At 36.5% G+C, this 21,479-nt stretch overlaps 3 protein-coding genes across 4 annotated transcripts; 1 reads left to right on the top strand and 2 right to left on the bottom strand.

Moving 5' to 3' along the window:
* The first annotated feature begins 4,294 nt into the window (after positions 1-4,294).
* On the top strand, positions 4,295-4,855 carry LOC131644137 (uncharacterized). Its single transcript, XM_058914553.1, has one exon. The coding sequence runs from the start codon at positions 4,451-4,453 to the stop codon at positions 4,853-4,855; it is 405 nt and encodes a 134-aa protein (XP_058770536.1). The 5' UTR covers positions 4,295-4,450.
* Positions 4,856-4,891: 36 nt separating this feature from the next.
* LOC131644136 (uncharacterized) lies at positions 4,892-6,517 on the bottom strand. Its single transcript, XM_058914552.1, has 7 exons — positions 6,120-6,517; positions 5,908-6,011; positions 5,699-5,764; positions 5,520-5,602; positions 5,392-5,438; positions 5,224-5,302; positions 4,892-5,128 (listed from the first exon to the last, which is right to left on the bottom strand). Exons 1-7 carry the CDS (start codon positions 6,347-6,349, stop codon positions 5,039-5,041), a joined length of 699 nt encoding a protein of 232 aa, XP_058770535.1. The 5' UTR covers positions 6,350-6,517; the 3' UTR covers positions 4,892-5,038.
* A 418-nt stretch (positions 6,518-6,935) lies between these two features.
* Positions 6,936-12,770, bottom strand: LOC131644135 (zeta-carotene desaturase, chloroplastic/chromoplastic-like). Of its 2 annotated transcripts, XM_058914550.1 has the most exons (14): positions 12,367-12,768; positions 11,570-11,694; positions 11,230-11,364; positions 10,994-11,066; positions 10,774-10,847; positions 10,493-10,597; positions 9,971-10,215; positions 9,799-9,886; positions 9,665-9,707; positions 9,418-9,574; positions 9,156-9,284; positions 8,329-8,401; positions 8,049-8,213; positions 6,936-7,372 (listed from the first exon to the last, which is right to left on the bottom strand). In XM_058914550.1, exons 1-14 carry the CDS (start codon positions 12,497-12,499, stop codon positions 7,208-7,210), a joined length of 1,710 nt encoding a protein of 569 aa, XP_058770533.1. In that variant the 5' UTR covers positions 12,500-12,768; the 3' UTR covers positions 6,936-7,207. The 2 variants fall into 2 exon arrangements, with proteins under 2 accessions (XP_058770533.1, XP_058770534.1); XM_058914551.1 differs by lacking the exon at positions 9,665-9,707 and having other exon boundaries at positions 9,418-9,496; positions 9,861-9,886; positions 12,367-12,770.
* Between the last annotated feature and the right edge of the window lie 8,709 nt (positions 12,771-21,479).

The raw sequence follows: 21,479 nt of genomic DNA, 5'->3' as shown, positions 1-21,479 counted from the left end.
GATTCAGTTTGTTAATCTGAGAAATCTTTCTCAAACTAGCATGACCTAATCTTCTGTGCCAGACCCACTGCTCTTCAGAAACAGACATAAGACAAGTCACCTTCTGACTCATAAGATCTTGCAGATCTGTCTTATAAATGTTGTTCTTCCTCTTGCCTGTAAATAGGATTGAGCCATCCTTCTGATTTACAGCCTTGCAAGACTCTTGATTAAAGATTATATCATAACCATTGTCACTCAATTGACTGATAGATAAGAGGTTATGTGTTAATCCTTCTACAAGAAGAACATTAGAAATGGAAGGAGAGTTACCAGACTTTATAGTTCCAGAGCCAATTATCTTGCCCTTCTGATCTCCTCCGAACTTGACTTCTCCTCCAGACTTAAGCATCAGGTCTTGGAACATAGACCTTCTTCCTGTCATGTGTCGTGAGCATCCAAAGTCCAGGTACCATGACATGTTGTGCTTTGTCCTTTTTGCAGTCAAGGATATCTGCAATAGAAATAATCTTATCCTTAGGTACCCACATCTTTTTGGGTCCTTTCTTGTTAGATTTTCTCAAGTTCTGATTGAACTTGGGTTTAACATTGTAAGCAATAGGAGGAACAGCATGATAATTCTTAATGTGAGTTCCATGATATTTCCTAGGTTGTGTCACATGCTTTTTGGTGTGTGTTATGTGAAAACTTTGAGCATGTGAAGTGTGCCTAATATCATGGGAGTGGCCATACTTGAACTGATCATACAATGGCTTGTATGTGAATTTCATTTCATCAACAGGTTCAAGTTTGTATGGGGTTTCACCCTCAAAACCAATGCCAACTCTTTTGTTTCCAGACACAACATATATCATAGAAGCTAGCTGACTTCTGCCAATACTTCTAGATAAGAACTTCCTGAAACTTAAATCATATTCTTTCAGAATATGGTTTAGACTAGGAGTGGATTTTTCTGAATCAGAAGGAGATCCAACATTATTGGATAATTTTAAAAGTTTTTCTTTTAATTCAGAATTCTCCAACTCAAGCTTCTTTGTTTCAAATTCAAATAGCTTTTTCAGCTTTTTGTATTTGAGACTAATCTGAGACTTTAGTTCCAGAAGTTCAGTTAGACCGGAAACTAACTCATCTCTAGTAAGTTCAGAAAATACCTCTTCAGAATCTGATTCTGATCCGTCATCTTCTGTCGCCATCAGCGCACAGTTGGCCTGCTCATCTTCAGAGTCTGAATCATCTTCTGACTCATCCCAGGTTGCCATAAGACCTTTCTTCTTATGAAACTTCTTCTTGGGATTTTCCTTCTGAAGATTTGGACATTCATTCTTGTAGTGTCCAGGCTCATTGCATTCATAGCACATGACCTTCTTCTTGTCAAATCTCCTGTCATCAGAAGATTCTCCACGTTCAAATTTCTTTGAACTTCTGAAGCCTCTGAACTTCCTTTGCTTGGTCTTCCAGAGTTGATTTAGCCTTCTGGAAATCAAAGACAGTTCATCTTCTTCTTCAGATTCTGATTCTTCAGGATCTTCTTCTCTAGCCTGAAAAGCGTTAGTGCATTTCTTGATATTTGATTTTAATGCAATAGACTTACCTTTCTTTTGAGGCTCATTTGCATCCAGCTCTATTTCATGACTCCTCAAGGCACTGATAAGCTCTTCCAGAGAAACTTCATTCAGATTCTTTGCAATCTTGAATGCAGTCACCATAGGACCCCATCTTCTGGGTAAGCTTCTGATGATCTTCTTTACATGATCAGCCTTGGTGTATCCCTTGTCAAGAACTCTCAATCCAGCAGTAAGAGTTTGAAATCTTGAAAACATCTTTTCAATGTCTTCATCATCCTCCATCTTGAAGGCTTCATACTTCTGGATTAAAGCTAGAGCTTTAGTCTCCTTGACTTGAGCATTTCCTTCATGAGTCATTTTCAAGGACTCATATATGTCATAGGCCGTTTCCCTGTTAGATATCTTCTCATACTCAGCATGAGAGATAGCATTCAACAAAACAGTTCTGCATTTATGATGATTCCTGAAAAGCTTCTTCTGATCATCATTCATTTCTTGCCTTGTCAGCTTTACGCCACTGGCATTTACTGGATGTTTGTAACCATCCATCAGAAGATCCCATAGATCACCATCTAGACCAAGAAAGTAACTTTCCAGTTTATCTTTCCAGTATTCAAAGTTTTCACCATCAAATACCGGCGGTCTAGTATAACCATTGTTACCGTTGTATTGCTCAGCAGAGCCAGATGTAGATGCAGGTGTAGGTGTAGACTTTTCACTTTCATCAACCATCTTTTACTGAAGCGTTTTTCTCTTCCTGAATCTTTTCTAAACACGGTTAAGTGCTTGCACCTTAGAACCGGCGCTCTGATGCCAAGTGAAGGATAGAAAAACACTTAGAAAGGGGGGGTTTGAATAAGTGTAGCTTTAAAAACTTGACAGATAAAAATAAAATGCACAGTTATTTTTATCCTGGTTCGTTGTTAACTAAACTACTCCAGTCCACCCCCGCAGAGATGATTTACCTCAACTGAGGATTTAATCCACTAATCGCACGGATTACAATGGTTTTCCACTTAGTCAGCAACTAAGTCTTCCAGAGTCTTCTGATCACACACTGATCACTCCAGGAACAACTGCTTAGATACCCTCTAAGACTTTTCTAGAGTCTACTGATCCACACGATCACTCTAGTTACAACCTGCTTAGATAACCTCTAAGACTTCCTAGAGTATTCTGATCCACACGATCACTCTAGTTCCTTACAACTTAATGTAATTCTAAGAGTATTACAAATGCTTCTAAAAAGCGATAATCACAACTGTGATATTTCTCTTAATCGTTTAAGCTTAATCTCACTAATATATTACAACAGCAATGTAGTGAGCTTTGATGAAGATGAAGATTCTGAGTTTAGATTTGAACAGCGTTTCAGCAAGTTTGATACGAGTTGTTTTGGTGCAGAATCGTTAACCTTGCTTCTCATCAGAACTTCATATTTATAGGCGTTTGAAGAAGATGACCGTTGAAGTGCATTTAATGCTTTGCGTGTTCCGTACAGCATCGCATTTAATGTTATACGCTTTTGTCAACTACCTCGAGCCTTGTTCACGCTGTGTCTACTGACGTAGCCTAGAATAGCTTTTAACGTTCCTTTTGTCAGTCAGCGTAGCTTGCCACTTGTACTTTCTTCTGATCTGATGTTTGTGAATACAACGTTTGAATATCATCAGAGTCAAACAGCTTGGTGCATAGCATCTTCTGATCTTCTGACCTTGAAGTGCTTCTGAGCGTGATACCATCAGAACTTCAGTGCTTCTGTTCTCTTGTTCTTCTGATGCTTCCATAGACCCATGTTCTGATTCTGCTTCGACCATCTTCTGATGTCTTGCCAGACCATGTTCTGATGTTGCATGCTGAACCCTTGAGACAAAGCTTCTGAGCGCTGAATTATGCGTACTCTTTATATATTTCCTGAAAAGGAAATTGCATTGAATTAGAGTACCATATTATCTTAAGCAAAATTCATATTATTGTTATCATCAAAACTAAGATAATTGATCAGAACAAATCTTGTTCTAACAGTACATCTCCAAAATTACCTTTTTTGTTGTGATTTCGGAGATGCGTCTCCGAAACCAGCTTTTTTTTCATACAAAGGTGATTTCGGAGATGCATTTCCGAAATAGAAAGACAATTTGAAAATTTCGCCGCGGGTGACCAAGAAGGATGGGGTCTATAAAGAAATTGTCTAATCAAAGACTTCATACCAAATAGTCCATTTAGAATAAAACCCACCCAAAAATCCAATTAACCTTCAAACACCATAATACCTCTAAAGGCTAAGCTATTCATAACCCTACACGTTCCAAGTCTTCTCTACAACACCATTGCTAATAGAACATCATCACCATAAACACTCATAGCCTTGATCATATCACATTGCTAAGAGATCCATCTTTTGTTCTACTTCTTTTTGGTCCCAAAAAATTTAAGTGAATTGGATTTCAGGGCTCAACAAGAACATATAATTTTTTTTTGTTTTAAAAAATGTATCAATATACTTATTTCTCCAATTTTATTATTTCTCAAACCCAATATAGAGGCTTACTTGATTAGTTCAATTTTATAGATATTACATTAATTCTTTATTGATAATTAAATATTGTGATTCACTCACAAGCAACTGCCAACGGTTGAGTGTGTTTGTGTATATTCAACATTACACGATTTTGTCACAAAAATATATTTATTACATGATGCATATCATGCTCATATAACATTAAAATAATACTCTAAAATAAAGGCTAATCAACCATCGAAAAAGTCAGAAACGTGAACACAGGGCAACCATTACGTTATACATACATCTACAAACATCAAAAACCATATTCCAACGTAAATTGAATTTTGTTAGTATTGATATTTATTCCACATTACTAAAAATGAATGTAGCAGTTGTAAACAGCCACACTGTGACAGAATTCGTCAACGACGCAACGGATTTCGACACTTTTGTGAACGAATGGTTTGCCATGATAGACACCAATGGCGACGGTAGTCTCTCGCGAGATCAAGTCCGTGGCGGATTTGGAATGTTTATGCCATTAGGCTCATATTCACATCCACAAGAAGAGGTTGATAGTATGTTGGAGTTAATATTCACGAGATTCGACGAAGATCAAAACGGATCACTCGATTTAAACGAGTTTAAGTCGTTAATGACGGAGATTATGAATGCGGTGGCTCGTGGAATTGGTGGTTCGCCTATTATTGTTGCTATTGAAAAAGATAGCTTGCTTATGAAGGCTGTTCAAAGAGAATTGGTAACACAATCATGTCCTTCATGAATTATAGTTATTATGTCTTTTGTTTAACATTGATGTGTTAATTGATTTGAGTTATTTCTTGTACGTTTTAATTTCTGCTTCTGGCTGTAAAATACATTGTAATAAAACTCTTTTATTTATAATCTTTCTTTAATTTGTACTAAAGAGATTAGTATGATTGCGAAACTTTGTGACATTAAAGTATTAACCGCCCGATTTTTCAAACTTGAAAGTGAAAATCTGCAAAACTGCTTCGAGTGCGGAAACATTCCAACTCTCGACGTGCCTAATGATCTGCGAAAGAAAAGTTGCAACCATTAGTTAATATGGATCTCAAATCATATTAATGAGTGGAAAGTTATATATGGCAGAGAGACTTTGATTCTGACTTTGAAATCATCATCCAGTTCATAAGAAGTGCTTCCATCGATAGCAATCAGAGGCCTCCAAGGAAGCTTTAAGTTCGTTCTGCATAACAGATTGAGGATTATAGTGTTTTGAGAAAATAGATTCACATGTTATGTTAAATTAACATGCTTGATGAGCAAGTTAAGCACCTCAGTTTCCAAGATGCGCGCAGAAAATTTGTGTCAGATTTAACATCCTGCATTAGAATGTATATCATGAGTGAAGCATGGTGCCGTTTCTGTGAAGAAAAAAATGTTAATTTACTGAGAATATTTACCTTTTCTATCTTTAGTAGTCTAATTGAGGCACTGTCGAAGAAGGGAACAAGCAATTTCAAGTTTCGCGCGTATAACTCCTTACCTGTATGGTTGATACATCAAGAGAGAAAGTGACAGCAATACATAGCTTTTAGTTAATGATCAATTAAGTTGAGGATAGCAAAACTATGATTCTTACCACTAAATTTAATAGTTGGATCTTCAAAGATACAGTTTTCTGCATAAATTGAAGAAGTGAAGTTCCCTATATGTCAAAAAAAGTGAGACAATTTTAGATAACATACCAGAAAAGAAGCTGATGCTGAAATTTAAAACTAATAGCAAAAAGATACTAGTACTAAACTAGGGAGTAAGAGCAATTTTGTGACAAAATATTTGTTAAAGTACCTGTGACAAAATATGCGTTGTCATAATCAGACTTGATGATGATTAGAACATCATCAACACTTGAAACTGTGAATTCATTGTTCTGTTTCTCAACACTTGAAGCACTTATACATACACCAGACACACACGATAATAATTTTAGAAAATAAAAGTGATCGAGACATAGCACACAGACACTAGAGACAGATACACATGTTAGACACCATAGATACCTTGTTTGGTGGGAAGGAGAGAAAAGCCTCAGAAGCTCAGTTACTCCACTGACAGCAATCTTCAATACCTGAGGGGTTTTGTCTTTTTCTTTTGCCATATTATATATTGCATAATGCTTTCTGCTATTATTAGTATTTAGTAGTACCTGGGAGTGGAACTGTAAGGGTGGTGCAGAGGATGCTCTGTTGAACCAGCATATTTTTGCCATTTCATACCACTTCTTTATCATTCATTCATATGTGTGGCTAAGGCTTCTCTACATGTATCCTTTCCGGATGAACCAAAGTGTCTTTGGTCAATAAATTCAGAACTTCTTCACGTTAGCCCAATTTATTTTGAGTTAAGCCCAACAGCAATATTGGCACAAATAAAAGCCAACAGAACTAACTTATTTATATAAGCTCTTCAATTGACAATGGCAACAAAAAAGATAACTGCCTACAGTGGATGTCTGGTTTTTCGATGAAATATTTCGTATTTGATTACACCTTCTACTAAACATGATTTTTGTTAAGATCAAGAAATGTATGATTGTTATCAAGGGATGCATATTTTACCTTAACCTTGATTTGGCTAGAAGTGACAATAATTTGTTAGTTCAAAAATTGGTAGAGAACAAATTGGAGTTAGCTTTAGAATTGCCTATAGTCCAACCTTGGCATATGGTATACATGATTTTTTATTTGCTTAAAACTTCAAATTCAGACTTACTCTGCATGGAAAAGCTTGATAGTGATATCATTGTTATTATTTTTACTTATTTGAGGGGGCAAGGTAGGAGAGGGAACATAAGTTAAAGAAATATTGTAAAAGAGTTTATAGAGACATAATTTAGTATTTACTCTAAATGAATCCCCATTTACAGTGATCAGTTCCACCAGCATTACCTCATTATTAAGAATGTCTACCACTGAATGCGAATCACAATTTATAGACACCATAATTCACAAGTATAAACAGCACTACTTGCTGCAATACTAACAATTTTCGTAATTGCTTTTTGATTAAATATACAACATAAAATATTACATGCATAAAGAACAAGCTTTACTTCATATAACGTGACTAGCTTATCTGAATATTCCTCTCATACTAAACTCAATTCATCTTTAGTGTTTGTAAATTTAATGTCGTCTTTAGACTGTGCAACAAGCTCCTTCCGCAATGCCACCAATTCTTCCCCTGCGTCACAGATATAAGCTGAGGTTTGCCTGCCGGATAAGGTTGCGCCTTCCATGCTGTCTATGTAATCCTGAAGAGGTTAAATATTTCAGCATGCAACTAGATAAAACAATAGAAGTCAGCAATATCCGTGAAACTAGATATATAGACTACTGTGACACTGGCAAAAACATGTAGCAATTGCAGGACAAACACACTGTAAGGGTTCCTCAAAATGTTGGCATCAACTAGAAAGTGAAGTAGGTTAATAAAAAGGTTGTATACAAAGTCAAAAGGAAAGGTGAAATCCATTTGAAAAAATGGAGCAAGCTCTATTCCCAGCAGGAAGTGGAATACTAGTTGAGTTTGTTTTAAGATGAAGACAAGCATAGAAAAAAAGTACATACTAATACAAACTTTATTAAAGAAAGGTGCATACTATATTTCTTTAGCCTTATATTATTTTTTCTGTATGCCAGTAAACTGTTGAGGATATAATAAAACATCATAACAACACTGGCAATTGATCCTTCATTCAATCAAATGCAGCAGCAAGCAGGAATTTCTTGTTAGAGAAACATAACATCATTTTATAAAATCTTTTCATTCACACCTGAAGCCCAAAGAGGCACCTATGCAAGAATTTAAAGATTAACTGATCCTCTATAGGATCTCATGTGTTTCAGCCACAAAAAATATCGGTAGCTGCAAACTTGAAGGTATGGGAGTAATGTTAGTCAAGAGGGTGGAGGGTATTTTGAGCTTACCTGCTTTGTGTAAGAACCAGAAAGAAAGAAATTCTTCACTGGTGTCTTCTGGTCAGGTCTAAATGGATCTTTGCCAGGTCCCTCACGGTACAGAGATTGGCCAATTTTAACAACAGATGACCAAGTCACTTCTAAACCTTGAGATGATGGGAACAGTGATATGACCTGATAATAATTTTAAAATCAATTGAAGATGTGCATTTTCATGCCATTACTAAAACAATAATGAAATTATCATTAAAACAAAACCATAACAAATACCACACATTTTTTAAAATACCTGTTTTGCTACTCTTGAAATAATTTCTTCATTAGGCAAGGGCATGTATGGATCTCCAGGCGTCAGAACACATCTGACAGATGGATAAATGAAATTACATACTTGGAGGGTCAACAAAAAACTAAATGTTATGTGAACATATGTTGGATTTGGAGTGAGAGGGGAAAACCAGTAAAGCTGGTGCATTCACATATGCTGAACTGACGATGCAACCATTACACAACATATTTGTGTGTGATTTTATGTATTAATAGTTGAAAACGATAATGGTAGCTATTATAACTTATAGCTTTTGTAAGTGGTAATAATAGAAGCTTATAAAGTATTAGAATATATAGTCCCATTGTAACTATTTCATTCCTAACTTGCAAAAACGTCATTATATATTTCTAAGTGCTCATGGAGAAGTTAGATGAGAGAGCTTCTAAAAAAGTAGAGGTGCATAAGCAAATTTCAACTTATGCAAGAAGTTAACACAGAGAAGATTCATGGCCATTGAAAGATCATTTCAATTCTTTTTCCTCTAAGAAAACATTTATCCAAACTAGCACTACTACATGAACTACAAGTTGCATGATGAACTGATGGTGCAGTTTCATCCGTTGCATAACATACTTAGCCATAGATGATTATATATGTAAATTGATGGAAATGATTAAAGTAGTTATTATGATTGTAGAAAATAGTCCAATCATAGTAATTATAAGTCCTGTTTATTTTTCCATGTATCTAAATATCAGTATAGTGAGCGTGAAAAACACTAAAGAAACTCACAGAAGTCTCTCTTGAAATTAATTCTCAAACAACTCAACATAAACATCACTTACTGGAGTAACGATCCTTGTCCCTCAATGTAATAATCTTCAGGAGATGCAAGAGCAAGGTCGGCAAAGCAAGAAAAGTCAGCATCAGGAGTATAGAGAAGGTTATCTAACCCAGTAGCTTTCCTCAGTTGCCTGCCATCCAGAATGTAAGGGTTCATAAGGAAATGTACCGAGTAGTGATCAAAGGAATTATCTGATCGCTTGATCTTGAAACAAAAATATCTAATATCATAGTTTCAATATGAAGCCAAAATTTGAGAATTACCTTGACAGTTCTAGATCCTGCAATTCTGTAACCCAACCATTGTATCTGAGTTGCACTGTGACCACAGGAACTCCAACAAGTTCGTATATGTTATTGAACAACTCCTTTTCCCTCCACTCTGGTGGGATTAATCTTTTAATTCCAGGTACATCACAGGCTGATATCAAGTCAATGATTGGCTAAGGCATTGTAGATTGTTGCGGTAAAATGAGATCAATACAAAAACAATGACAAGTAAACTACTAACCAGCAACATAAGCATCAGCTTCCACAATTTTCTTCTCAGTAGCCTGAAAAAATAAACATTATGACTTTCAGAATATTATTTGAAATCTAACCAAGCATGTAAAGATTTTAAATAAAACAGGTAAAGCTCATCACCTTTGACAAGGAAAGTCCTGTAACATAAGTGCTCCCATCAGCAGATTTATCATAAAGTATTTCTCTGCATCCCCACCTAAGATGGAACCTGTTCCAGCAATGAATTAGAATCTACATATGGAGAAATTTGGATAGTTGCGATGATGGAAATATCCTTATTTCCGGATTATACCTTCCACCTCTATCTGTGATGTACTTTTGGATAGGTCCGCTCAAATAAACATCTGGTGAACCCTTCAGCATCCGCAAAAGGGAAGCCTCGGTCTTTGTGGCAAACAATGCAAATATGGTGAGCATGCAACGTGCACTGATATTATCACAGTCAATAAACCCAAGGGCATAGGCAACTGGATCCCACATTTTTGTAATACTCGTGCGCGTGCCACCCTTAGACATAAACCAGTCTGAAAAGCTAATCTGGAAGAAATGCACGTAACAGTTAAAAGAACAGAAGATCAACAAACTTGGTACAAAGTGAAACAATAGACTTAGATTTGGTGTACAGCCAACGCCACAAAAGATATCTTTCCACTGGGACCTTTGTATGTGAGTGCATGTGTGAATGTGATTGTGTGGATGGGCGTGCACATGTGAAAGCGTAAAAATCGTCCAAATATAAAGCTCAGAAGACAAACGATCAGGAAATAGTATTTGGAAAGGGACAAAAAATAACAAGAAAATAGCATCCACTTACACTATCTAGATTCCTTATGTCCCTCAATGCTCCATCTGGATCAACAAGAGCTCGGACAACTGGACTCAGTGCAAGAGCCACAGCATTTCTAGCCTTATCATAAGTCTGATACATAAACAATATGTAAAGTTAGATGCAGTGACAGCCCCAAGGAGGCAAACACACACACACACACACACACACACACACACACACAGCTATAGTTTTCTTTTTTTGCAGAATACTCTTGATCCAGTCACGCCATCAGAACAGTATGGTAATAGAATACACAACGCACTTACATTAAGTTGATTTGTGGTCAAAAATGCTCTTATCCCGTGTAATGGAGCCCCAACCGGGAACCGAAAATCTAGTTCTGCACTGTAAAACTAAGTTAAGAACAGTGCATTATAAACTATTGTCTACTCATAAAAGTGACACTCTCAAGGATAGGAAAAATAAACAAGAAAATAATGAACAAAATGAAACAAGAGGTATTACAATTAGCAGCTTATAACATACCTCCAATTTGACCCCCTTTGTTTACAAAAGTGTGAGTGTGATCCTTCACAAGTAGATTGTTATCTGCACCCACCTAACCCCAACATTATGAAGAAAAGGTAATTTAATTATGGATTTATATGACAAAAAATGGACAGAGCAAGAAAGGCAATAGTACAAGTATACCAACAAAAATAAGGAGGAAGAATACAACTGAAGAAGCACATTCATTTGGATTGCATCTAAAGATTGTTTACCTTTTTCATTAGTCGGAAAAGATTGTTGTAGCAACCAAAGAAAACATGCAATCCCATTTCAATGTGATTTCCACGTTTATCAACAAAAGAACCAACTTTTCCACCAATAAAAGATCTCGACTCATATATATCCACCTGAACGAGACGATTTTAAAAAATGAAAGATGATAAACACAATACATTGGCCAGAGATCTTAACTAAAACAGCATATTTACACAAGAAAACACATAAAATATTCACACTTCAGTTTCCTTCAAAAGGAAAACTTCACTGTATGCAGTATGCACCATAATAACATCCAATTTCAAAATATCATTGAGATTCGAGAAGAAGCAAAACCTCATGGCCTTGATCCAAAAGTTCCACTGCAGTTGACATGCCTGCAAGCCCAGCTCCAATGATAGCAACTTTTAGCTTCGGTCCTCGATAATGTTCAGGCTCAGGAGGAAACAGTCCTTTTGGCGCTGGCAGGTGAAAGTAAAAAACATTTCTTTTGTGTCAAATTTTCATCTTAGGAAATGTTACATAGAGTTACCAATTATCAATATCAACAATCACATACATAATCCCACAAAACCCACCTAGAATCTGAACATCATCCAGCACAAACAACAAACAACAAGTTCTCATCCAGCAATAACATTCATTAACAACTCATGTCAAAATCAAACTTCTTTGAACTTAGGTATTCAAACATTGATATTCTAATTGTAGTATTATAGAATCACCTTTTAACCTAGTGTATGTTTGGAATAACTTTTGGAAGAGCCAAAAACAATTTTAGTTGTGTAGAATTGATTTAGAAATGATTTTCAAATGTTTGGTTTTTCTAAAGTAGAATTCTTTCTGCCTCCAAAATTGATTCTATTTAAAGTTAAAATTTGTAGCTTTTGAATTTAAACTAGATTTTTACACAAAAATGTATTGTTCAATTCATTTTCACATAAATGTATCCAAACATAATCACTTTACTTCCAACTCACTTTTAACCATAATCAATTCTACAAAATTAATTTACTCCGAATCAATTCTGGTCGCCACAGAGTCAAAATCAAAGAATAATTTAGGGAAAATTTCAGCACAAATTTGATGATATATAAAGCAGTAGCAGCAGTAGAAGTAAAGAGAATACTAACCGTTGGTACTCATATCGGAAACATTAGAATCCAAAGAGCAACGAAGTCGTCGAAGCTTGTAGGTATGGGTCTTCATGAAACGTTTACTACGGGTGGGAACAATGAACCCGGGACAATGAATCAAAGAAGCCATGGTCGAGATATGAAAAGCGAGTTAGTTAGTAGGAAAAAAAGGAAGAGAAAAAAAAGGTAGTTATGTTATAAGTGTAGAAGAGAAAGAGCATGAAGAGTTGGAGGAATGGAAAGAAGGAAGGGTATCTAGGTACGTGGGTTGGGAGGAGATGCTGAGATTGGTGAATTTGTCTGGTAGTTAGTTGAGAGGGTTACAACTTGTGAGTGGTAGTAGTAAACTAATCCCCTAAAGTGTTTATGGAAAATGGAGATGCCACTTCCTACGGCATTAGCGATGCATAATCGAACAACAAATAATACAACTTCGGAGACTCCACTTTCACACTTTATTATTGTTTTTTTACTAATCCACTTATTATTCAGAGAAATGATAATTACATCAATAATTTAATATGTTGATCGTTGAACCTTTGGGGTAATCTTGATTAGCTTAGTTTTACTATCTATAGTCGATTTTAAGTTCAGATAAAAAAAAAAGTTGTGGTAAACAGTCGGCAATTAGTGTAAAATTTTGTTGAATCTCTATGACATGAATCAACTGCGAAATAATGTGAATGTTAGATCGTTGCTTGTAAGCAACACATTGTATGTCTCAAGTACAATGTCAAGAGAGTTAGGGTCGTTGCATCATCGTTTGGATGTAGTAAAAAATAAGCAAGGGTTCCCATATTTTCGTGAAAATGTGTGGGTAAAGAAGGTAGTTCATGAAAGTAGGATTGGTTTTGGATCATGGAATATAGGCACGCTTACTGGAAAATCCATGAAAATAGTAGACAATATGGTTAAGAGGAAGATTGATTTTATGTGCCTACAAGACACTAAAAAGACGAGTGAAAAGTGAAAGAATTAATCAGCTCGCAATTTAAGCTTCGGTACACCGAAAAAAATTAGATTGTGAAATGGGGTGGAGATTATTGTGGACAGCGAGTGGAAGAAGGATATTGTGGTTGTGAAAAAATAGGAGATTGAATCATAGCCTTGAATTTTTGTAATGGAACAAGACATCTTTAATGTTATTAGTGTTTACGAATCTTAGGTTGGGTCCGCAAAATAACTTAAGATAAAAACTTTGGAGGATTTAGAAGGCTTACTTCAGGATATACCCCAAGGAGAGAAGTTTTTCTTGGAGGGGATCTCAATGGACATGTAGGTAGCGGGGCAAAAAGTTTTGATAACGTGCATGGATGGTTTAGTCTAGGGGAGGTGAATGCGGAGAGTAAATCCATCTTGGAATTTTCATCCGCTTTTGACCTGACAATAGTAAATACTTTGTTTAGGAAAATGGATGAACTTCTTATCACATATAAAAGTGGGGTGACATGTTCTCAAATAGATTTCTTTCTTATCAGAAAGTTAAATAGGAAGTTTTGTTAGTAATATAAAAGTTATTCAGAGAGAGAGATTGATAAGATGGCCAGAGAGATTAGAAACGTGGCTAAAGAGAAGTTGAGTGAATCAATAGATTTTGGACCTAGAGACAAAGAATCATGGTGGTGGAATGAAAGAAGGCGGTGAGTGAAATAAGAATCCACACTTTTGACGGACTATACCAATCTCTAAAAACCAATGAGTAAAAAAATTCTAGATATATATACACACACAATCGATTAGAACAAGGAAAAAGATTTTTAATCAATTAAGAATACTCCTAATTGATTAATTTACATAACTGTTGTAGGGTTTCCTTTTTGGAATTAGGATTGTCGTATTTTTTAAGCTTCTAGCTACTAAACCTTATGACTTAATATATTAGATCATTTAGAGACCATGGATATTGTTGTGAAAAACGATGTCAAGAACAAAATATAATAGGAATTAGGGAAGATAAGAAGAACATAAAAATTGGTTATAACTGCTATTCTTTTACTTTCTCTTAAAACAAGATTACAAGTTTACAAGAATAACAAATAACCTCTCTCGCCCTAAATTAGGATTTGCAGCTTAGCAATGATGAGAGACTAGTATGCTATTTATAATAAAACCTAACATACTAACTAATGGGCTTTTTCAACAAGTCCCATTACACAAGCCAACTTAATAAACAAGCAAACTTAACAAATTAGGGTTTAAACACTAAAACCTAATTTAACATGCTAACAACCCTAGCATCTTCGACACAAGCATGTGAACAACCTTCGACCATACTAGAGTTTGATCCAATATCTCACAAATCTCCACCTTGGACCTAACTCTACAACGTCAAGGGAACAAACTAGCTTTCTTCATGCAGCTTTATCAACTGCATACAGTGGAAAAACTTGCAACTCGACAATGTCTTGGTGATCATACCAGCAGCATTGTCTTCAGTCGAAACCTTCAGCACTTGGACTTCTCCACGCTCGATTACTCCTCTGACGAAATGCAGCCTCACATCAATGTGCTTAGTTCGCTCATGATAGGCTGAATTCTTTGACAGGTGTATTGCACTCTGACTATCACATTTAACAGTGATACCTCGACCTTGATGTTCCAGATCCTTCGCAAAACCTTCAAGCCACAATGCTTCTTTCACAGCTTCAGTTAGGGCAATATACTCCGCTTCAGTGGTTGATAGAGAAACAACCTTCTGAAGTGTTGCTTTCCAACTAATTGCAGTGCCAAACATAGTGAAAACATATCCGAAAATAGATTTTCTGGAATCCATATAACCTGCATAATCAGAGTCGACATATCCTTCAATTTTTGCTTTACTATCTTCACCCAAGGCTCCACCATAAATTTGGACTATGTTCAGAGACCCATTTATGTACCTTAAAATCCACTTCAATGCTTGCTAGTGAGCCTTTCCAGGGTTCGCCATGTACCTTCTTACAATGCATATGCTATATCGGGTCTAGTACAGACCATAGCATACATCAAAGAACCAACTATATTAGCATATGGGATGCTATTCATATAGGCTCTTTCGACATCAGTACTGGGACACTGATCAATACTCAACTTGAATTGAGGGTTTGTTGGAGTCACAACTGGCTTCGAATTCGACATACCAAACTTTTCGAGAATCTTTCGTAGATATGCCTCTTGAGATAAGCATAACTTCGACTTCTTTCTATCTCTTTGAATGTCAATTACAAGAATCCTAGAAGCAGCTCACAGATCCTTCATATCGAACTTCTTATTGAGTTCAACCTTCACCCTCATCACATCTTCGACATTGTTGCTTGCTATGAGAATATCATCCACATAAAGCAACAAAATAACAAATGAATTACCAGGTCGAAATCGAAAGTAAACACAGTGGTCGAACTGACTTCTAATGAAACTTATGCGTGCCATGAACTTGTCGAATCTCCTATTCCACTGTCGAGGAGATTGTTTCAGCCCATTTAAAGATCTCTTCAGTTTGCACACATATTCTTCCTTCCCCTTTTCGACATACCCTTCAGGTTGTCTCATCAGGATTGTTTCATCTAGATCACCATACAAGAACGCAGTCTTCACATCCATTTGTTCCAGTTCAAGGTCGAACTGTGCCACCATGGCAAGTAACATTCGAATGGACCTATGCTTCACGACAGTAGAAAACACATCATTGAAGTCGACACCTTCTTTCTGAGTGAAACCCCTTGCAACTAACCTTGCCTTGTATCTTTTCGACGTCACTCCTTCGATTCCTTCCTTAACTTTGAAAATCCATTTACTTTGAAAATCCATCAGGTTTCTTGATCAGTTCCCAGGTATGATTATCATGAAGAGATTTCATCTCATCATCCATGGCCTTCAGCCATTCAGTCTTATTTTGACTCCTCATAACTTCCTTGTAGTCTCTAGGTTCTTCGTCTAGAACCTCACTTGCAGAGATTAAGGCATAAGCTATAAGATCTGCATATCCAAGTCTCTGAGGTGGCTTGATGGCTCTTCTCGACCTATCTCTTGACAATAGGTATTCATCGACTGTTTCCTCAATTTCCTCAGCATCTTCTGCTTCTTCTTCGACTTCATCAGGGATATGCAATTCAGCATCAACATGCTCCATCTCAACAGGAATCTGTACCTGTTCCAGCTTTTCTGCACTTCGACCATCATCATCATCAGTTTTCTTGAAAGCCATTTCAGCTTCATTGAAAACTACATCTCGACTGGTGATACACCTCCTGTGACCTGGCTCTAGGAACCATAGCCTATAAGCTTTGACTCCTTCAGGGTATCCCATGAACATGCATTTTAGAGCTCTAGGTTCGACCTTGTCTTGCCTAATGTGAGCATAGGCTACGCAGCCAAATACTCTCAATTTGTCAAGATCTGGTGGATGTCCCGACCAAACTTCTTCATGTGTCTTCATATCTAACGCTGTCGAAGGACATCTGTTTATCAGATATGTTGCTGTCGAAACAGCCTCAGCCCAGAACACCTTCTTTAACCCCGCACTAGTCAACATGCATCTGACTCTCACCAAAATAATTCGATTAAACCTTTCAGCCAAACCATTTTGCTGTGGAGTACCTGCAGTAGTTCTATGCCTTACAATACCAGAGTCAGCACAAAAACTGTCGAACGCTTCATTGCAAAATTCAAGGCCATTATCGGTTCTCAACCTCTTGACCTTCCTGCCAGTCTGATTTTTGACCAGAGTCTTCCAACTTTTGAAATTCTCAAAAGTTTCATCCTTAGTCTTCTGGATGAATACCCATAATTTTCTGGAATAATCATCTACTATGGATAGGAAATACTTCGCCCCAGAATGTGATGCACACCTTGCAGGTCCCCAAAGATCAGCATGGATGTAGTCAAGGGATCCATGTGTTCTTTGTTTGCCTTTGTTGAACTTTACTCTGCAAGATTTTCCAAGTACACAGGCTTCACAAAACTTCAGCTTTTCGACTTTGTCTCCACCAAGCAGATTTTGTTTCCCTAATTCGACCAGACCCCTTTCACTGACATGGCCCAATCTCATGTGCCAGATTTCTGTCTTCGACAATGGTTTCGTGGATGCAACATTTGTCGAACCACTTACAACTTCAGCCTCAAGGGTATACAAGCCTTGTTTCTTCACGCCTCTCAAGACTTCCTTCGACCCCTTCATGACTTTTAAGATACTTTTCTCTCCTTGAAAAACATATCCTTTCTTGTCAAATTCACCAAGAGAAAGCAGATTTCTCTTCAAATCAGGAACATACCTGACTTCAGTCAACAACCTTATTGACTCATCATGGAGCTTGAACCTCACAGATCCAACACCTGCAATCTTGCAAGCCTTATTGTTTCCCAGCAATACTGATCCACCATCTTGATCACATAATTCCTCGAACAAGTCTTTGTTTGGAGTCATGTGCCAAGTGCAACCTGAATCCATAATCCACTCCTTCCTAGAGTCACTGCTTGAAACCACAAGGACATCGGATGATTCGAAATCATCTTGAACAATGGCAGCGTTGCCATTATCCTTACCTCCATGATCTTTCAGGTGTTCAGGGCACACCTTTCTTGTGTGACCTTCCTTCTTACAATGATAGCATCGAATGCCAGATGCTTCGCCATTGTAAGAATTCGACTGGCTTTTGCCCTTCTTCTTCTTAAACTTACCATCCTTTCGTAAGAGTTTTCCTTTAACGGCCAAACCTTCACCAACAGTCGAAGGTTTATGCTTCTTTCGTTTGTTCAGGTCCTTTGAATATAGGGCTGATTGAACTTCTTCAAAGGTCAGGGACTCCCTTCCATACAAGAGAGTTCCTTTGAAGTGAGCATGTGATCGAGGCAAAGCGCACAATAGTAACAGCGCTTGATCTTCATCATCGATCTTCACATCAATATTTTCAAGATCAAGAATCATCTTGTTGAACATATCCAACTGCTCAGCCAACACTTTGTCTTCAATCATCTTGAATGAATACAAAGCCTGCTTTAGGTAGAGTCGATTTACCAGCGATTTGGTCATATACAAACTTTCAAGTTTCGCCCATAACCCTGATGCCGTCGTCTCCTTTGATGCCTGTCGTAGAACCTTATCACCAAGGCTTAACAGAATTGCGTTGTGTGCTTTCTCGATCATAATTGTCTTCTCCGCTGCCGTTAATGCAGCATTCATAGCTGCCTCTCCCTTCAACGCTTCCAAACAACCCTGCTGAACCAGTAGGGCTTTCATCTTCAAGCGCCACAGACTGAAATCATTCACTCCGGTGAACTTTTCAATCTCATACTTTGTTGAAGGAATCTTCTCCACGCTCACCGCACCAATTTGTTGTGAAAAATGATGTCAAGAACAAAATATAATATGAATTAGGGAAGATAAGAAGAACACAAGAATTGGTTATAACTGCTATTCTTTTACTTTCTCTTAAAACAAGATTACAAGTTTACAAGAATAACAAATAACCTCTCTCACCCTAAATTAGGATTTGCAACTTAGCAATGATGAGAGACTAGTATGCTATTTATAATAAAACCTAACATACTAACTAATGGGCTTTTTCAACAAGTCCCATTACACAAGCCAACTTAATAAACAAGCAAACTTAACAAATTAGGGTTTAAACACTAAAACCTAATTCAACATGCTAACAACCTTAGCATCTTCGACACAAGCATGTGAACAACCTTCGACTTCATGCTTAATCCTGTCGAACCAAGAAGCTACCCTTCGACCATACTAGAGTTAGATCCAATATCTCACAGATATTTTTCTTTTTTTAGCCAAAATTTTCTCCTATAAATAGAGGGTTTCTCCTCATTTTAAAATAAATTAGAAAACACATTTATATAATACTTTCTTACTTTTTACTCTTTACATTTCATTTATTTTTTTGTCCTCACGCAATTGCCTTAGAGCTTTGAGAGTGAAAATATTAGTGAGGCTTTCGTTGTTTTGGTGTTGTGAGAATTTTTATAAGTTACTCAAGAGAGTTTGTCTCTTGTGCAATATCTTTGAAGTAAGTTGTTGCTTAGTTTTTAAGTTAAACCAGTTAAAAAGCTTTATATAGTTCTTGAGATTAACCGGATAAAATCTTTGTTTGGTTCGTGAGCTTATTCTATTAAACGCTCTCACTTGGTTATTGAGTTTAGTCATCAAAAACTTTGTTTAGTTACTAAGATTAGCCTTGTGTAAAAACTTTGTTTGGTTCTGAGATTATCCCAATGTAAAACCTTTCATTTGACTTGGGGATTAGCCTGTGTAAATTTTTTTGTTTGATTGTAAGAACTTTCGTGAGCATAATCTCTAATTTGTTGGAGCGGTAAAGCGGCAAGCAACAAAAGTTTTGGAAATATTTATCCAGGAAATTATCGTGTCCACAGAGATTAGTGCTACTGAACTGCCGTTCGACGGAATCTTAGTTATGAGTTTGGGTTAAAATGGGTTTAGACGGCAAAAACTAAAAAGTAACTATAAACATAAAAAGAATTCATTCTTGATAGATAATAACTTATCTGGTTTGAATCTAAACTACTCCTCACAAACTTAGATTTATCACTCCGCCGTACTCAATCTACAATACTCGCCAGAATCGCCACATATCCCTCACATCAATGTCCATGTCTGCAATACCGACAGAGTTTAACTATATTGCTCTTTCGACGATGTCTCAACCGATCGAACAACACAGAGACATTAAACTCAGATATTAAGTGGATGTTAACCTCAACCCTATGTCTAGAATCAAAAGCTAACAGGTGCTCCCCTAATCAAGATTTATGATGGCTATTTCTATAACAACACAAATCCAAAACATTTAAGCAAAAAGATCAAGGAAACACCGATTAAGATTTATAAAGTAAACTTTATACAACTAGTAGAAAGAGTAACAAACATCCATGGGTTTAGAGTAATTTACATACAAACTCACCGAAAGAGAAATACAAAGAGAAGAGAAGAAGAGGAACCAAACATTTCTTGGTTTGTCAACACCAATCGATGAGAAATTCGACCTCCGATCATCTAATTACAAGTTCCAATGGTGTTTCCAAGCTAAATCTAACCAAAAATGACCTAAGATGAGTTGGGGTTCAAAAATACCCAAAACATAACCTAAAAAATCTGATTTCCGCCTATTTATGCAATTTTGAGTTCTGTCCAGCGCGCATCGCGCCCAAACTGCTGATTTGAAAAAACAGCTTTTAGTAAAAAAGGCGTAACTTGAGAACCGTAACTCCGATTTGCGCCCGGTTCGAAGCGTTGGAAAGCTTATTCAATTTTCTATCTAACAATGAATAAATGGAAGTCCAATTTATGATTTTTATGAGCCTTAACCACCGAATGAATTGATTTCGTCGCTTAAAATCGCGCGTTTGAAGCCGTGTCTTCGACACTTTATTGCTCATGCTCCAAATACGCAAGAATACCTACAAAAAGAGTAGAAAACTATCAAAAAGTATAAAAGTATATGAAAATACATCTATGCACAAAGTATACGTATTTATACACAAAACGGGGTATTATTCAAACGTTATTAACAAAAAGTATCGATAAGTGCCACTATTTACAAACACAAAATAACTACATTTTGGCACTTAACAAAAAGCTCACATCAGCTATAGTGGAAACTATCAAAAAGAAATTCTTGGGGATAGAAATATGCTAAGTGGTTAGGTTAAACCTATATAAATCGCGGTTTCATTTCTCGATTCCCTTGATTTTTTGCATTTCAGCTCTTTATTTCTTTCTGTTGCATTTCCACCTCTACATCTCTTTTGTTTTCTATATTTTAAATATTTTGCTGCATATTCTCTATTTGATTAATTTAATGGATTTAATCATTTCTATAATCATGATTTTTATAACTGGATATCATTTTTCAACCTACAAAATTTACTCGCTCTCTTGTATTTTGAGTCACTTGATCAACGAGCGACAACAAAGCCTAACTCATATTATAAGAATAATTATCTTAGGAGGTAAAATGATGACTAAGAACACTTCTTCTGTTCTTAACAAAGGTCTTTTCATAAATACATGTCCATCTTTTGAGGGTGAAAGTTATGAAAAACTATAATGAATTTTTTTGCTAAATTGAATGATTTTGAAATGTGTGATTTTGTTATCAATG

Source organism: Vicia villosa, linkage group LG1 (genome assembly GCF_029867415.1).
Source record: "Vicia villosa cultivar HV-30 ecotype Madison, WI linkage group LG1, Vvil1.0, whole genome shotgun sequence".
Taxonomy (NCBI): domain Eukaryota; kingdom Viridiplantae; phylum Streptophyta; class Magnoliopsida; order Fabales; family Fabaceae; genus Vicia; species Vicia villosa.
This window is presented reverse-complemented; position numbering and strand designations above follow the sequence as displayed.

Coding starts and splice junctions, on each gene's coding strand:
- LOC131644137 (XM_058914553.1), top strand. CDS start 4,451: ATGAATGTAGCAGTTGTAAACAGCCACACTGTGACAGAATTCGTCAAC.
- LOC131644136 (XM_058914552.1), bottom strand. CDS start 6,349: ATGATAAAGAAGTGGTATGAAATGGCAAAAATATGCTGGTTCAACAGA. Junction 6,012..6,119: donor TCTCCTTCCCACCAAACAAG/GTATCTATGGTG, acceptor TGTATGTATAAG/TGCTTCAAGTGTTGAGAAAC. Junction 5,603..5,698: donor TCCAACTATTAAATTTAGTG/GTAAGAATCATA, acceptor TCAACCATACAG/GTAAGGAGTTATACGCGCGA.
- LOC131644135 (XM_058914550.1), bottom strand. CDS start 12,499: ATGGCTTCTTTGATTCATTGTCCCGGGTTCATTGTTCCCACCCGTAGT. Junction 8,402..9,155: donor GGACAAGGATCGTTACTCCA/GTAAGTGATGTT, acceptor TCCATCTGTCAG/ATGTGTTCTGACGCCTGGAG. Junction 8,214..8,328: donor TTTCAAGAGTAGCAAAACAG/GTATTTTAAAAA, acceptor AATTATTATCAG/GTCATATCACTGTTCCCATC.